General features: G+C 51.0%; 2 protein-coding genes across 6 annotated transcripts in view; one reads left to right on the forward strand and one right to left on the reverse strand.

Moving 5' to 3' along the window:
* The window catches only part of RASSF4 (Ras association domain family member 4), a 34,585-nt gene that overhangs the window by 4,246 nt on the left and 13,236 nt on the right, over nucleotides 1-17,103 (forward strand). For 3 of the 4 annotated variants that reach the window (XM_043476293.1, XM_043476296.1, XM_043476295.1), the window contains exons 2-3: nucleotides 6,316-6,412; nucleotides 8,787-8,862. In XM_043476293.1, coding sequence (XP_043332228.1) covers nucleotides 6,351-6,412; nucleotides 8,787-8,862 — 138 coding nt within the window. In that variant the 5' untranslated portion in view covers nucleotides 6,316-6,350. The remainder of the gene's footprint in view (nucleotides 1-6,315; nucleotides 6,413-8,786; nucleotides 8,863-17,103) is intronic. The other variant, XM_043476294.1, reaches the window with a different exon arrangement.
* Nucleotides 13,702-15,257, reverse strand: DEPP1 (DEPP1 autophagy regulator). Of its 2 annotated transcripts, none has more exons than XM_043476300.1 (2): nucleotides 14,956-15,257; nucleotides 13,702-14,387 (listed from the first exon to the last, which is right to left on the reverse strand). In XM_043476300.1, the coding sequence occupies exon 2, from the start codon at nucleotides 14,358-14,360 to the stop codon at nucleotides 13,734-13,736; it is 627 nt and encodes a 208-aa protein (XP_043332235.1). In that variant the 5' UTR covers nucleotides 14,361-14,387; nucleotides 14,956-15,257; the 3' UTR covers nucleotides 13,702-13,733. The 2 variants fall into 2 exon arrangements, with proteins under 2 accessions (XP_043332235.1, XP_043332236.1); XM_043476301.1 differs by having other exon boundaries at nucleotides 13,702-14,390; nucleotides 14,956-15,077.

A 17,103-nucleotide genomic window follows, 5' to 3' on the forward strand; every position in this document is an offset into this window, starting at 1 on the left:
CTGTTCGACTCCAATTGGACTGCACAATGTCCCCCTGGGCTTCCCGGCCACCAGGCTTGGGGCGGGGAGGGTGTGGTCAAGCCCAGGCTGGGGGTGAGGATGGAGGAGAGAGGAAGAGCCAAGACAGCCGTGTGGAAGGGGATGGGAGCTGCAGCTGCTGTGTTCCCGCTCACCACCCGCATCCCAGCAGCTGGCTCTCTTGGCAAAAATCTGTTGCTTGGGAGTGGCCTGTGTCTGGCCAGACCCCCTATCAGGGGCAGCTGGTACCAGCAGGCACTACAGCTTCTTCCTTGGCCAACTTCCTGCCATTTGCTGGCTAACAGGTGATCTCAAGGGCCCTTTTAAAGGTTCATTGTTTTCCCTGCCACCTTCCTGCTGGCCCTGGCTGGTGATCGAAAGTTGTAGCCTTGGGCTGCAGAACACGGGACTCGGGCTTCCCAGGAATGCATGGCAGTGTCCCAGCACCTGCTGTCTTCCTGAGGACCTCCTTCCTCCTTCTGGTCTGAGCAGCCTGGGCGCAGAGGCTCCCAGCCGTGCCCCTCATGCCCTGTCCTTTTTCTTTGGCTCGTCCTGCCTTCCCGCTCCTGTATTCTTGCCTGGAAAACTCCATGGACAGAGGAACCTGGTAGGCTACAGTCCATGGAGTTGCAAAGAGTCAAACACGACTGAGCACACCCACAAAGAGGAACATCAGAGTCATAATTTTATAAGATGTAAGAACAGAGGTTACCAAACATTTGGATTTCACAAACATCCTCAGAACATTTTAATTTGGACACTGATAACATTTTCCATTCTGCCAAGTGAGGACAACAATGACGATCTGTTGTTGCCACAAGTTTATGAAAGAGGGGGCATTGTGGGCAGCACATCATCTTGAAATAAAAGGCTTTCAAATGTAGTGGGTTTAGCCTCAGGAAAACACCACTGCATTAGCCTTCTTTTTCTGCTTCAGACCTTGGCCCATAGGAAGTGGGCTATGGTGATGGCCTGAAGAGCCATCTGCCTTCCCTCGTGATAACCGGCTCCACAACCCCCAAAGAGGAAAGTGGTCCAAACCAGGCAGCTGAAAACCTTCAGTGTCCTTTGTCCCAAATGAAAGGCCAGGGACAATGGGGAGGGCAGGCAGCCGGCCCACTGTCCTCACGGCCCCTCCTCACGGCTGGCAGAGCAACCACTGAAGTGCAAAGCGAAAACAATTCACTGCCTGTTCACTGGGACAGGTAACCATGGCTGGCTTGCTGCCCTGGGGCCCTTCCTCTGGGGACAGGGAACCCTGGCTGCAGCCTGAGTCCTTGGATTGGGGACGGAGCCTCCTCCAGCCAGGGAAGCAAGAGTGGAGGCCCGTTCTGTGTGCCCTGGGGCCTGGGGGAGGGGAGCCAGCCAGGACAAAGAAAGCTGGACTCCCCAGAGCCACAGAGATTTGGCCTGACCAGCTGCATCTGTCACTCTGCACTTTGCAGACTGCGCCAGGGTGGTGGGCCAGCCCATCCTCTCCCCGACTCCATCCTCGACCAGAGCGGCCCGCTTTAATCCCTTTGTGTATTAGGCTTCTCCTAGGGTTTTATTTAAAGATAAGATCATGCTTTTTATAAAAGGTAGAAAAACATTCCATTGGAGATTCATTAAGTCCTGCCCAATGCATGAGGAGAGTGAGCGTTTAAGGGGAGGTTTCAGGAACATGTTCCAAATAAAGAGACATCTCCATTGGCTTTCTTCCTGGGTATGTGTCCTGTTCTCTCTCAAAGCTCTTATTCAAGTTATCTATAGGATGCCTCTTAGGTACCCATGCAGCTCACTTGCGAATTGGACAAGACACTGGGAATGAAAACTGTCTCAACCTCCAGTTGGGTAAATGAGGCACAAACGTGGTATCGACATTTGGAGTGGAATTCTGAAAGTGACCCCAGAGCTCAGGTCTGGAATGCAAGGAGATGACAGAGTTGCCAACTTGGGAGTCGGGGGATGAGACATGTAAGAATCAGAGACCATGAGACTGGCTTCAGGCCATATGCATGATGGATGTCAGAGGACCCAGCAGTATATGGTTCTCTCAAAGAAGAGAAGATTGTTTTTCCCTGGGGTAGAGCTTCCTACCCTGTAAGGCTCAGGTCTCGCCCGGCAGTTTGGAAGCAGCTTTGTTGCTTCCCCAGCCTTCCTCACTTCCCTCCTCCCCTCACTTGGGATGGTGTCCTCCATTCTCTTTCCCTGACACAGATGCTATTTACTCAACAAGCCACCCTCTCCTTTCACTTCGTTCTATGTCATCTAGGATCCTTCTGCCCTTTCCTCCTGATTCCCTCTGAGCTGCCAACCCCAGCTGATGTCACCCAACTCCAGCTGGAAACCCTCAGTTTGTTGATTGTGTCCTTTAAATAAGCAGGCTCTCTAGGGTAAAGTGTATTCCAGAAGCCCAGTGAAGACAGCATCTCCTTTGTCACGCAACACAGTAATATCCAGAGATGGAAGACCCCCTGGAGGAGGGCAAGGCAACCCACTCCAGTATTCATGCCTGGAGCATCTCATGGACAGAAGATCTCAGTGGTCTACAGTCCCTGAAGGTCCCAAAGAGTCGGACACGACTTAGCCATGAGCATACACGTGGACAACGCCATAGATGGAGGCTCCCCACCACCCACGTCACCTTCAGCCAGAACACCCCCACCCCGTTAATCTAATCTGCATAAATATTCCATTTGAATGAAGAGTTCCACAGCTAAGAAAATTTCTAACTCAATGGAAATCAATATTCTCATTGTACAGATGGAAAAATCAAGACCCAGAGAGGAAAAATCATGCAACTGAAGCTATATGGGTTTTTAGCAGCTCCCAGCCCAGAACACTTTAAGAAGCATCTTCTATTAATAACTAATCACTGTTTATAAGATAATTCTTTTAGAAGAGAATTCCACTTGTAAGTGTCCCTACTAAATAGAGCAAAATGGGCATATTCCTCACATGCTATGGGAGAATGAAAGCACGAAGTGTTATAAACTGTCATGTATCTGCAAGTTTTACATATATGTATACATGCATGTGTGCTAAGTTGCTTCAGTCATGTCTAACTCTTTGCAACCCTATGGACTGTAGCCAACCAGGTTCCTCTATCCATGGGGATTCTCCAGGCAAGAATACTGGAGTGGGTTGCCATGCCCTCCTCCAGGGGATCTTCCCAACCCAGGGATCAAACTCGCATCTCTTGTGTCTCCTGCATTGGCAGCCTGGTTCTTTACCAGTAGCACCACCCGGGAAGTTAAAATATATGTATATATTCATTTTTAATTAATTTATTTATTTTAATTAGAGGCTAATTACTTTACAATATTGTAGTGGTTTTTGCCATACATTGACATGTATATTCAATTTAATTGAATTATTTACTGCATTAGAATAAACTAGATTACCCTGCAGTAACAAATCCCTGAAACAGAGAGGTTTATTTCTCTTCCCCCATCCACATCTGTTGTGGATTGGCAGAGGCCTCTGGTCCCCCGAGATACTCTGGGACCCAGGCTGACCATCAAGAAGCTATACTAACTGGGTTATGTGGCTTTCTGGGTCACCACGGCAGGAGGAGGAGAGCTGCAGGGTCACACGCTGGCCCAGATGCGCTGGCCCGGCAGTGACTCACAACACTTCTATTTGCAGCGCCAGTCACACGGCCCCATGGCTGCAAGGGGCTGGGGAGTGGGAGCTATCACGTGGTCATCCCGGGGGCAGTAATTGTCTCCACCACGGTCACCCAACTTTAAACGTGAACTATGGTCTGTAAAAATCCAGATTTCTGGCTTCTCATGAAACACCAGAAAAGCTGCCCTGCCGGAAGAAGAATGTGTCCCCAAGCCCCCATAGGCTCCATTGACCAATGTCCCTCAGCCAAGTCACATCCCTGGCCCCTAGAGACTTTACATGATTTATTCCGGCTGTGTATACACAACTCTGGGAAAGTTGACTTTGGGGGAACCTCATGAGGCTTTCTGTACTCATTCAATAATTTAACAGCCATTTATGGATCTCCTGCAGCATCCAGTTTTTGTGATCTGTACTGGAAACAAGCGGTGAGGCATAAAAGCAACATCTCTGCCACACCAGGCTCCTGCCCTCCTGGGAGAGTTAAAGCAAGAGGCAGGTCTTGCGGAGGAGAGCGGGGCACGAGTGCTGGGCCAGAGAGGAGCTGACGGCTGGAGGAGGGGCCTGATCTGGGAAGGGCTTCCTGGGCAGCTAAGGGTAGCGTCTAGGATGAGGATGATGCTGGATTCTGAGACAGAATGGCCATAAAAGCCCAAAGGGAGGACAAAGCCTCGGACCCATTAGGGGACCTGAGAGCAGCTCAGGCAGGCTGGAGCAAGAGCAGGAAGTGGGGAGGAGTGAGAGAAACTTGCTGCAGAGCAAGGCATGAGGAAGAAAAAACTCCTCGGGTTATTTCTGGGTAAATCCGGCCCTTCCCATTATGAGCTTGCTTAAAACAAGAGGGTTGGGTCACTGACCCCGCAGAAACAGGGTTGACTGAGAGACTCAGCCTTGCCCTGGGCTGAAGCCAGCTTCTGTGTTGGTAGCATTTAAGGAAGTACCCGGAGAGAGAACCTGGCAGATCACTTTTTCCACAGGAGCTCTGAAGTGCTGAGGAACTGAAACCCTATTTTGAAATAGGCCAAGGAGAATGCCGCTGGAGGCCCTCAGCTCCAGGCCCCTATGGTGCCAATGCCCTGTGCCCTACGGAGGCAGGGCCAGCTGCCAGTCACAGCTGGGAGCCTGCCCCGTCTGCGGGCCAGTTTGCCGTACTTTAGACCAAGGCAGGGGGAGGGGTTTAGGGGATGATTTTGATGTCACTGGGAAGCTCACCACCCTCAAATCATTCTCCTTCTCCATGCCTACTGTGTGTCCCCTGCCTCCAGCATCGATGCTCAGGGCTGATGGGGCCACAAGAAGGCTAGCTCTTGTTTGTGGGAGGATCAAGCCAGCAGGGAGACAGTGTGCTGGGCTAGTTGGGGTCAGCGCCCAGGGCACTGTGCAGTGAGGTCCTCCATGAGACAGCAGCTGAACGGGATCTTGGCCCCACAGCAGCACTGGCACGCACACAGGTCAGGAAGATGTGGCTGAACCAGGCTTGTGTGAACAGATGTTGGGTTTTGTCTGTGTGTGTGAAGAAGCCGAAGGAGCTCCATGATGTGAAAGACATGCTGTGTGCCCTCCCAGGTCTGTGCCATCTCCCAGGGTCACTAAACCCCTCATTCCTAGCTGCAACTTGGGAGAAGTAGTACAGAAGCACAATCGAGGTTACAGCATGTGTGTGTGTGTGTGTGTGTGTGTGTGTGAAGCTGGCTTAGAGCCCAAAGCACAGGGGGCGTTGATAAAAGAGCACTTGGCCAGAATGATGCAGAGACAGAAAAGAGCAGGAATCTATGCACAGGATGCCAACAGGATAGAGAAAGCTCTAGCAGGTTTACCCTCTGTGAAAGGAACCCCAGAGGGCTTGGGAAGCTCCACAAACATTTCCAGGTTGTGAATGAGAAGAGACAGTTTCATGGATGAGTCTATGAACAACCCTATAGGTCAGAAGTTACTTCATGCACCAAAGAGAAAATGAAGGGTCTGAGGGTTTAAGTCACTGTCAAGATCAGTATAGAGAAGGGGCTAAAAGACCAGAATCGAGGCGCTAGATGCTTGTGATCAGTGACTTGGCCATTTACTCACTAAGAATCTTAGGTGAAGCTACATAACTTCTGTCCCTGTTTTCCCATCCGTGAAATGGGTATACGATGGTCCTTACCTCATAATAATACTGTCAGGAATAAATAATTCATAGAATACGCTCAATAGCCTCCAGCATGTAGTGAATATGGTACCAATCAGCCTGTCACTAAGAGGGCTGGCCCAGGTGTGCTGACTCAAAGGCAGCAATGGGACAACCACCCCAGGATCCTTAGGGATGGACAAGAAAGGCTCGGGGTGACTTAGAGGTTTGAGGGAGCCATCGAGGTAGAAGACATCATTCAAGGTGTCCTTAAAAGGAAAAGAGAATATAACCTGAAACACTTAGGAGATTGATCTGGTTCCTAGGGATTGTGAAGAGGTGTGGGGGAGGGGGCTGATCGGTAGTTCTGATCTTGCCCTGCCTGGGCTGGCACATGTGGGTGCGGGGTCCCGTTAAGTCCTCTGGGTCTGACACTTCAGCCACTCCGTGCCTGGGGATGGGGGCTGAGGTGAAGTAGGAGTAGGGACGTGGTCTCAGGCCTCTACAGCAAAGCTCTGGCCCCACACTGGCTGTTGCTCCTCCTGGCTTACTTGTCTGTGGGCCCTTCCTTCTCTACCTAGCAGGTAACTTCCAAGTCTGCAGACAAAAGGAGAAGATGAAGGAAGATTGTCCCCCCAGTTCTCATGTGCCTATCAGCGACAGCAAGTCCATTCTGAGGTAAGTCACTGTGCGCAGAGAGGGGCCTCCAGGCCTGCCATCCCCAGGGCCAAGCCCCTGCCGGGGGCAGCCTTTGTGGGAAAGGATTCTGGGCACTTCTAATACGTATGATGATGGGCCTGCCCCAGGGACAGTGATGGGGGCACTTCTTTTTGAAGTCTTCCTCTTTGGAGATCAAGGATCAAGGTATGCATTTGACCCCCACCTCCTAGGGCCCAGGAAAGCAGGAAAGTGTGACTGCCTACTGTGACTCTGCAGAGGTGGCATTTAATTTATTTAAAAACTAGAGCAATCCTAAACTCTTATTGTGTTAAACAGTTCATGGAAAGAACCCTCAAAACTGGTGTTGAGTTTTTATTGAAAAAGTATATTTTATTCACATTATGATTTATTTCTGCTTCTTTTTATTTTATTTACTCCCTGCCTGTCTCATGATAAAAAAAAGAAAAACTGTTTGGGAAACTTTTCAAAGTTCACCGCTGAACTAAAGAAAAAATCTTTTTTTTTTTTTCATTTTATCTTGCTTTTCGAGTCCTGAGTCCAAATATTTTCTAAATTTGGGCAGCTCCTGTCTGTTGTCCTGAAAGCAAACCAAGTCTCCTTAAAATGCATTAGCTTTTACTGAGGACCTGGCCCCTAGGATCCTCCTACTGGACACCCTGAATAAAACAGTGCTGCCTACAAGATCATTTTCCTTATTTAGATTTGTTAATAAGAACAATGTAACAGTATTAAATGTCATTTTGGAAAAGTCATAATAATAACCCTAATGTGATGAATTATATGTTGCATGCATTCTAAGTCGCTTCAGTCAGAGATCGAACCCCATCTCTTACATCTCCTGCCTTGACAGGCGGGTTCTTCACCACTAGTGCCACCTGGAAAGCCCACTTATATGTTATGCATGTATATATATATATCCTATTAAGTATGTGCTATATATACATCCTAACAAAATTATATTCAGTGTTTACACCCTTAGAAGCACAACGAACATGCAATATTGAATCCTGCATTGTTAACGCCATTAAGTTGTAAAACCTTGCCAGTTATCGTCGTCACACAGGGCTGCACACCAGAGCACCAGAACGTGTTTTGCTCATCCAGGCCCTAGATTGCTTGAGTGTGGGTGAAAGCACTGCCTGAGAGGTTCTAGAGCCTCTCTCTCCAACAGGGAGCCACCAGCCACCTGTGGCTGCCAACCACCTAGCCTGTGGCTGAACAGGTGTAGTGAATATAAAAGAAGCTCCAGATGGCAAACATTTCTTACAAATAAAAACAATGAACAAAGTCTCATTAATAGTTTTTACATAGATTACATGATAATATTTTACATATGTTGGGTTCAATAAAATGTGTTATTAAAAATAATTTCCCCTATTTTATTGTCCTTGGTAATATGACTACTGTGGTGATTTAGTCCCTGAGTTGTGTCCAACTCTTTTGAGACCCCATGGACTATAGCTGACCAGACTCCTCTGTCCATGGGATTTCCCAGGCAAGAATACTGGAGTGGGTTGCCATTTTCTTCTCCAGCGGGTCTCCCCAAGCCAGGGATTGAACCCGGGTCTCCTGCACATCTCCTGCATGCAGGCAGGCAGGCAGATTCTTTACCACTTGACCACCAGGGAAGCCCGATATGGCTACCGGACAATTTAAAATCATGTGTGTAGCTTTCATTTCATGTCTACTGTACTGCACTGCCTGCAGAGCCCAGCTTGGGTGCGGCAAACCGGAGTCATTTTCTCTCTGCCACACCTCAGCCAAGACATAAGCTGTGCTTTCCCTTTGTTCTGGGGAGAAAGCGTTTGGATACAGTAGCCTTCCTGGGGCCTTCAGGATCTCACTCTTGGAGCTGTCACCCTCATCCCTTGAGAACATTCAGAAAGTAGTCAGGAGGAGGAAGAGACAGACATCTCTGGTGGGACTCCCATAGCAGCCACCCCAGACCCTTATAGGAAGTCATATGGCGGAAAAAAGCAAGCTGCCAATTATCCAAGTCCAAGTGATTTATTCTGAGGAGGTGACTCAGAAGTAAAGTATAGCGAGATTGTCAGGAACTCTTATCTATAACAGTGAAATTGTGCAAATACCCTCGAAGTACCACAATGTGACCTGGGCCCCTCTGTGAGTTTTGCTTCCTTCTCAGCCCCACCTCAGGCTTTCCAGGAGTGCTGGTATGTGAAACTCCCTAGAAGATTAAAAGGCATGTGTCTGACGGCAAAGTCTAGCCTCTCCATAGAATGTATACTGTTGGCAAAGTGTGTACATTATGCCCATTTTACAAATGAGGAAACTGAGGCCACCAAAGCCAAATGCCTTATCTAAGGCCCGATCACATTCCAAGATCACATGTGTGTCTTTACCTTTTTAGATCAGAGCTCTTAAGCCTGCTGAAAACCTACAACTGCTACCATGAGGGCAGAAGTTTTCAGCTGAGACACAGAGAGGTAAGGCCCATTTATCTTCTTTTTCATAAGGTCACCATGTATCCTGGCTTGCCAAAAAGACTTTGGCAAGTCTTTTTCTTGGCAACTGCTTTATATCTGTTAACCAAGGGTAATTCTTTATACCTTTTAACCAAGTGAAAGAATATTTCCTTCACTTTAAGTGTCCAGTAAGGATAATGAATTGTGAGGTCTCCCATTCTCTGAGTTGGGGACCAAATTATCTCCTTTGAGGTCCCTGCAAGTGTGCTGAGGGTCGGACCAGCCCCGAAAGAATGCAGAGCCAATGTATTTCACAACGTGGGTCTTCTCCTTCCTCCTGGGAGTTTTGTCTCAGTGAAGGTCAGGATTCTGGTGTTTGAAATCTTTGAGATTCTACCCAGCCCAGTCCTTCCTCAGCCCATCCTCCATCACAGGGCGCTGGTTTGCCCAAGTTCACAGCAATCCAGGAATAAAAGCAGAGCCACTCTGCTTTTCAACCAAGAGGAGAGCCTTGCAGTAGAGGAGATCTCCCCAGATGATGCTCACAGGGCCAGGCAGGTCCAAATGTGAAAGGCAGGGTGGGTGTGGGGAGAGAGGACATCGAAGAGGCCATCAGTCCACTGGCAGGCCACCGCTGCCTGTCAGATCCAACCCAGGGTGGCTGCATGGAGTTATGAGACTGGGACACCCAAACCCTTCCTGATTTTTCAAAAGAAGCTAGATATCTGGAATTTCATGTGGAATTTCCAAAACTCGAAACACTATGTGAGGTAAACAAAGCACATCTGTAAGCTGAACACAGCCCATGGGCACCAGCTGGACTCCAGGGAGTGACCAGCATGGCCAAGGCTCAGGGAACCGCTTACCAGGCAGATTAAGTAGAGGTGGTCTTATCACAATCCAGAACTTCCAGATCTTTCACAGGGGAGCCCTGGTCAGGATATTGGGATAATTTGAAAGGCCAAATGGGAAGTCTTATCATGATCATGATTAAGCTTTATTTGGGGGGTTACCACGGTTGAGATCCCCTGGACAAGGAAATGGCAATCCACTCCAGCATTCACACCTGAAAAATGCCATGGACAGAGGAGTTACATGGCGGGCCATAGTCCACAGTCACAAAGAGTTGGACATGACAGAGAGACTGAACACAAGGTTGAGATCGTGTTGGCTCTTGGACTTTCTGCAGCCCATCAGTGTCTGAGAAGGGCCAGCAGACTCTTTCCACCCTCCTTTTCTCGGGCCTGCTGAATCAGAAACTCTTTCACCCTCCCAGCTGTTTTGACAAGTCCTCCAGGGAATTCTGGTGATGGCCAAGTTTGAAAACAGCTAATCTAAGAGCTTGATCTTGGCACTTGGGATTCCCCAGAACATTCCCCTCTGTAGGAACAGCTGAGTGGGAAGAGGGACTGGGAAGCCCCAACCCTGTTTGTGTGATGGGACAGTCCCCGTGGAGGACTAGAGGACCCTGCATCAGGAAGAGGAGCTCCTGACGTTCCCCAGAGGCAGGAAGTTAACATCCCACAGGCAGAGATTTTCATTTTTCTAACCCTAAAGCAGGTGCGGGGGTCTGACTTGATCTCCTTGGAGCTGGAAAGTACTTTTCACGAAACTTCTGCAGCTTTAACCATCCAGGTGTGCCAGCCTGAGGGAGTGTATGTCTTTGGAGGTAACCGCCACCATCGAGACAGGTCACTGGCTTGGGAGGCAGGGAGTTCTAATACTGAAATGCATGACTGGTTCCTGGAGCACCACGTCTCAGAGTGACTCACCCACCACCCAGTGTCGGGGCCTCTGCAGTTCCTCAGATGGCTCACCTGGGACCTTCTGGGCCTCAGAGACTCGCTGTCCTCAGAACTTGCCACAGGGCCACCTGAGACTGGCCTCTCCTGGCCCTGCAGACCCCAAGGGCAGGACAGACAGGAGGAGCTTGGCCTCAACTCTATTCGTTGTAGTCCTAGAACTTGATGAGGGAGGAGGGGCCATTTTCCAACAAGGAAACCAAGACTCTTCAAGTCTCTGGTCCAAGATGACACTGAAGTAAGTCAAAGATGCTGGTGTGACCCCAAGACCTGAGCAGAGAAGTGTTTAATACAGTGGTAGCATGGTCAGCATTAAGCTCTGGAGGGCTTTGGAGGTCTCTATTGAGGATGACTCACCAGATCTTAGAGACTCAGAGAGCTGTTCCCCAGGCTCTATCCCCACAGGGCGCTCAGCATCGGGTACCCATGGAGCAACCTCAGCCTGGCTGCTACAGTTGGGGGACCTTCTCTTCCACTGTCTCATCTGCAGTCCCTTGAACTTGGAGAGATGAAATGTGTCAATGGGCAGGGGCCGCACCTGGAGCAAGAGTCTCCCTGTGAACTTTCCCCCAGCTTCTAAACGGCTAGGAGCATAGGATTCCCAGCTCAATAGGCTGAAGCACTAGCTTCCTTCATTGAAAACCTTGCCTTTAGGATAGGATAATTCTGCTTGTTTTACAATGAAAAGTGTGAATAACCAGGAGCAATCTGAGCCTTTTGGAAAAATAGCAAAACATTTTAACCAGGCTGGTTGGTGCCTCTAGAGAATAATGGACCCCCAGGAAATGCCAGTGGGCAACTATATCACTGCTGACATTATGAGCTAGAGGCTTTAGGGCCCTGGGGTCACTGGGTATGGTGTGCGGCCAGCTTCCAAAGCCAGCCTCCCACCTTGCCCAGCGCTCAGCTCTAAATGGACACAGAGCTCCCCCTGGTGGCCTGAGCGCATATCACACCCAGTGTAGGACCTCAGCCCCTGAGCCACTGCAGCGTGCTTCAGAATGGGAAGGATCTTCCTCCACCAGGGGTCCCCTTCCCTCTTAGAATGATCCCCCTTCCCCTAAGGCCTGAAGGCAGGAATGACAGGCGTTGACAGATCACCCGTGTTCCCTGGGAGTTGCTGAGTGCTTTCCAGCCTGCCTCTCCAGGTGGGAGGGGCGTTTGGTTCCCTTCCCTGTCAGCGGTGGGTGGGAGAAGAATGAGGCTGCTAACTAGGGCCGCACCACGAGCACTTTCTGTTAGGCTTTCCTGTCCTCAGGGGCTTGGGACACCGCTGGAGACCACTTCCCTCCGACCTTTATTCTTTTCTGTTTTCTTTTTAGGGGGTACCTTCTGAAGGTGCCATTAGTTTCTTTTACATCCAGGAAATAGAGAAGTCCAGAGCCCAGGGCTCTCCTTGGCCCTGTCTGATCTCCCAAAATGCAGCAGTGTGATTTCTGAGCTTGCAGGATTAGCAACATCATCCTAGTTTCCGCTGCTTCACTGTAAGGCTGGCCCAGTGAGCTCAGCACTTCCCATCACCAGCCACACACCCACCCAGTAGGTCAGCCCTCCTCGTCACCTCCTAAGGATGTTCCAACCAATGCCTGTTCCACACATATTTGCTGCAGAAGGTCAGGAACCCAGAGGTTTGAGCCAAGTAGAGGCACAGCAGGTAGTGACGGCTGGGAATTTGTATACAGTGTTCATAATTCCATCTCTAAATTCACTTGTACTGTTTCCCCAATCACTGTAGAATGTGAAGGATGGGCCTTGCTGTCCCCATTTTACAGATCAGGAAACTAACCACTTGTCTGAAATGTTTTCTTTTAAAATTTAAAATTATCATCATTCTAATAATTTTTTTTAATGTATGGTTTACATTCTGCCTCCTCAGAGGACACACATTAAAGAGGACTGATAAGCACCGTAAACATCCAAAGTGATTTTTGTAAATATTTTAAAGTTGAAGGAAAGAAAGGGCAAAAGAGAGGGAGGGAGGGAGGGAAAATAATTTGCTAGTCCACAGAGCAAGGAGGTAGGGGAAACTGAAGCAGGCCGTGAGCCCTCCCGTGGTCCCAGCTCTATCCTTTGCTCCTCTGTCCTTCCCACCCTGATGAGGGCAGCCAGCCCTGGCCAGGCCCAAGAGAACCCAGCAGCAGGTCTCAGGCCTGTGTCTTCTCAGTGCTCCGATGCCCCACCTCCTCCCTGAGGAATGCAGTCTGCCCTCTCCCCTACTCCTCATCCTCACCCCCTTGCTTGCCAGACCCCTCTGGGAACTGGGTTTGCCAGGCTGTGGGGACCCAGGGCTGGGAGTGGGGGCACCCATGGACATGTGGAATGAGGCTGTGGTCCCTGAATGTACCCAAGAGCGGGACACCTAAACCCTGCCGTTCACCCCCTGGATGAGAGGCCCCTGGGTGAGGCGGTGGGGGGTGGGAATGAGTGGAGACAGAACCATGTGGTCTGGCGTGCAGGTTTTGTCTTGGCCATCAGCGTGGGGGAATGCTCCTGAGGCCACAGCAGGACTTGCACGGTGGGACCTCTGAGGCACCTGGGAAGCCCCAGGGACAGACCCCCTGAAGCACAGCAGCCGCGTTTGCGGAGCCCCTGTGTTTGCTCGTGGGCCCCGTGGGGGGACTTGGGAGTGCCCAGGGCTGGGCTCTGAAACCACTGGGGGCGAGACCTTCGTTTCTCTTCTCCCCCAAACTTGCTTGTTTCCCCACCTGTGAGGCCACCAGAGAGGCAACAGCTGCTCCACGTGTGGGCTTGTAACCTGCTCCCCCAAATGTGTGTGGGTTTTAGCACAACCTAGGAGGCAGGTCTCATTAATCACAGCTTACTCAGGAGAAAACTGAGGAACAGACGTGTTAAATAACTTGCCAAAGGTGATCTGCCAGTTAGGAGAACCACAAGTGGGATAGGCTGTTATTCAAAGAAGGGGTCTCACTAGGACTTGCCAAAGCAGAAAGCCCCTGCAGAGAGGTGGTTCCCTCCCAGAGACCTACCAGAGCAGTGCCCACCTGGATTGGGGAGGGGTGGATAGGAAGGGGAGGTGTGGAGGAGACACAGACCTGTGTGCTATTTACAGAAGTCTTTATTGGGGAGGTGTCAGAGTTCATGGATCACCGGGAGGTGCAAATAGAGAGTTCTGAGGATGCTGCTGGGGCGGGGGCTTGTCGGGGAGCCCGCATCCTGCCCAGGCTGCCCAGAAGCCTGGGAGCACTGGTGCCAGTCCCTCGACGTTCTCTGCAGGGAGTGCCCTGGAGCCTTGGCATCACTCAGCCTCCCTCTGGGGGTCACTGGGGCCTTGCCACTGTCCATCTGTCTGCGAGAAGCCCAGGGATCAGCGGAGGGTCCAGTCCTCCTTGGCACATCCCTTCTACTTGGCTGCTTCTCCTGAGACTCCCCAAAGAGCCAGTCCAGGGGGTCCACAGTGCCAGTCCCAGGCAGGGAGGGCTGCTGGCCACTGAAGCGAGTGGTGATGTCCTGTAGAGACCCAGTGGGGCAGCTCTTCGCACAGGGACGGGCTGGCCGGTGGGGTCTGCTGGGTCGCACCCTCGCTGCAGCCTCATCCAGCACTGAGGTAGGCTGTGCCAGCTGACAGATGGACCTCACGTAGTCATCCAGGCTGGGGGAGGCGGGGGGTTCCTCTCCAGCCCCTCCGGGTAGCATCTCCTCCGAGGTCTCCCGAATTGTGGGCAGGAGGGCCACAGAAAGCAAAAGCCGGGACCTCATAGCTGCCGGTGACAGGGAGGCAGCGACCTGTTGGTTGACAGAGGACTCTAGGTAAGGGACTGCTGGCCATCCTGACACCCCTCCCATGTCCCCTCCCCCATCTGAGGTCCCCTGGGAGAATCAGAAGCCTAAGAGCAATTTAAAGTCTGCAGATCCAAGACCAGGCTCGAACTCCTGGGCTCTTTCTGCTAACATCACTTAAGACTCTTAATATTACTGTGGTTCAAGAACCTGTACAGATCAGAGAGCCCAGCTTCATGGACGGGAGTCCGAGGAAACCTGGGTTTAAAACCAAACATGGGTTTAAAGACCAAGGTTCTTTGGAAAAGTCACCTCTCCAAGCCTCCACTTCTCCATAAAATAGGGTTATAAATGCACCTCTCAAGGGTGTCGGGAAAACATATGGAACGTTCCCCTCAGGGGCAACGCCGCTATGAATATAAAGCCCCTCTGCAGCTGTCGTCACCACTGTTAGCTGCATCCCGGTCTTTAACCCGCAGTGAGGCAGGGCATGTCCCAGGCTGAGAACTGCCCTCAAACATACCCAATGCATTTTTGTTTCACCTCAAACCAGAGAGCAGTGGCCCTCCCTTACCTGTAGCTGAGAAAGTCTGGGGGTAGCAGGGGAGATGGATGAGGAAGGAAGTCCTCAGGAAGCGCCCAGGAAACTCAGGGCCAAGGGCTCAGGGTCGAGGAGTTGGAGCCGGTGTCCGGAGCCAGATTGCTGCGAGAGGGACAGCAAAGACGATGTGCCAGGCCTCTGTCCACTGTGCTGCTATCCAGAGTGAAAGCCTCCCTGAGCTGTCTGGCAAACCTTGGGGCCTGGCCACTGCTTTTATACCTTTCCACCAGCAATCAATTACTGTCACACGGGGCCAAAAATAGCAGCACTCAGGAAGGCTCTCAGAGGAAAACAGCTTGGCGGGCGGGGTCTGGCCCAGCTGCCAGCTCGAAGCAAGTGTTTGCACTCCTGGGAGGTTCTGGGAATGTTTACTCCGCAGGGCAGGGGTGGGGTAGCCACAGCTCCTGGCCATCTCAGGGCACTGGGAGGGGCAGGGGCCTCCAGTGGACTTCCACAGCAGCCCTAGACTCTGCCATCTCTGCCTGGAAGCATCCTTCGATACATCTTACACCAGCACACCGACATCCCACGTCACTCTGGCCCAGTGCTGACTCTGGCTGAGCCCCCAGCCTGCACCTGCAAGGGACCCCATCAGACACAGCAATGCAGAACTCAGCCTGGAGGTGGCCAAGGCCGGGCTTCCTGGGCTTGCTGAGACTTGGGCTATGCCCACCTTCCTCTGGTCCTCGGGACCAGAGGCAGCCTGAGGGGTCCTGGTCTTGCCGCTTCACAGAGGAGGAGCTATCAGATAAGAACTGGCTTGTGTATTTGTTTCTGGGTATCTAACTAGTACTCCTCTGCACCAGTGACTATTCTAGGTACAGAGAACGTAGCAATGAATGAGTCGTTACGTCCTTCACCCAAAATGCGGTTCAGGTCTTGGTTTTCAGACTTGGCTTCAGACACCACTGTCAGATGTTGACACATTGCTGGAGAGAGCCTCTGCTCCACCAGGAACATCTCATGTCCACTTGCAGACATGATTATCCATTGATACCCGCCCCACAGTGGACTCTGGGTGGAGGAACATGAAAAAAAACAGCCGCAGACCTGCTGATGCTCTGGGGCAAGGCTGAGGTGGGGTCCATGAGGCTGGACATGCTGAAGCCAGGCCTTCAAAGACGGCTCTGGGGACGCTACCGTGAAGAAAGAGGCGGGGCTTGCTCTGGGGAAGCGAGGGGTTGGGGCAGAGCTGCTGCCTCTGAGGTCAGGGCTAAGCCATGCTGGGGACCAGCTGCCTCATGCGACTCATGTCTGGTGTCCCTGAAAAGACAGCGGGGGTGCCCCCAGTCTGAGCTCCCCCACCGTGGATGGAGGGAACACCCTCTTGGCCTGCAGCTTTCTCTGATCTTATCAGAGGAAACCCACATCAGAGGAGTGGGGCCTCCTTCACCACCCACTTTGGGTTTTCTTATTATCCTCACGAGACCTTTAACTCATTGAATCCATCTAGTCTTTACAAAGATAGTTACTTATTTGTGCCTGTGTAGCATCAGTGGTTATCAATGACTCTGGGTATTTCTTTTGTTGTTGTTGTTACCCGTTTTCCTTTTAGCAGATGGTGCAAGGCCATTCCAGAAAGCTATGTGTATTTTTGATAACCTTGAACAGAAGAGAACTATTTTCTTTGTGGATGGCAGGGTGTTTTTAAACTATTATGAACTAGCCATGAAATCAATACTGCAGGACACCCCTATAAGTGTTGCCAGGGATATGAGACTTCCACAAGGTCCCTGTTCTCACAGTTTTCAGTGCTAACAAGGAGAAAGAAATGGCTTTGATGAATCTATAATAGAATGGTGCTTGAGATAGCACTGGGAGAATGATGTTTTAAGTTCATTGCCGAAAGACCAGTATCAGAGCAGATTAGGAGCGTGTGGCTGGGGAGACCTGACTCTGCTGAAGGGTGAGGCAGAGAAGGTTTCTGGCAGATGCTCTGAGGGTACAGACAAAGCAGCCTGGCCAGGAGCACGCGTGGGCTTGATTAGCTTGGCACAGGGAAGTTGGAGGTGGTTGTGTGCAGACAGAAACCTGAAATAGGTCAAGAAACAGAATCAAGGACCCAAGGGGAGCAAGTAGGAGCTGGCTGAGAGTGCTTCTGGAGGACTCTGTTGATTAGGA

Source organism: Cervus canadensis, chromosome 8 (genome assembly GCF_019320065.1).
Source record: "Cervus canadensis isolate Bull #8, Minnesota chromosome 8, ASM1932006v1, whole genome shotgun sequence".
Classification (NCBI taxonomy): Eukaryota; Metazoa; Chordata; class Mammalia; order Artiodactyla; family Cervidae; genus Cervus; species Cervus canadensis.

Bases quoted from the DNA above. Each gene is read 5' to 3' on its own strand.
- DEPP1 (XM_043476300.1), bottom strand. From the start codon at position 14,360: ATGAGGTCCCGGCTTTTGCTTTCTGTGGCCCTCCTGCCCACAATTCGG.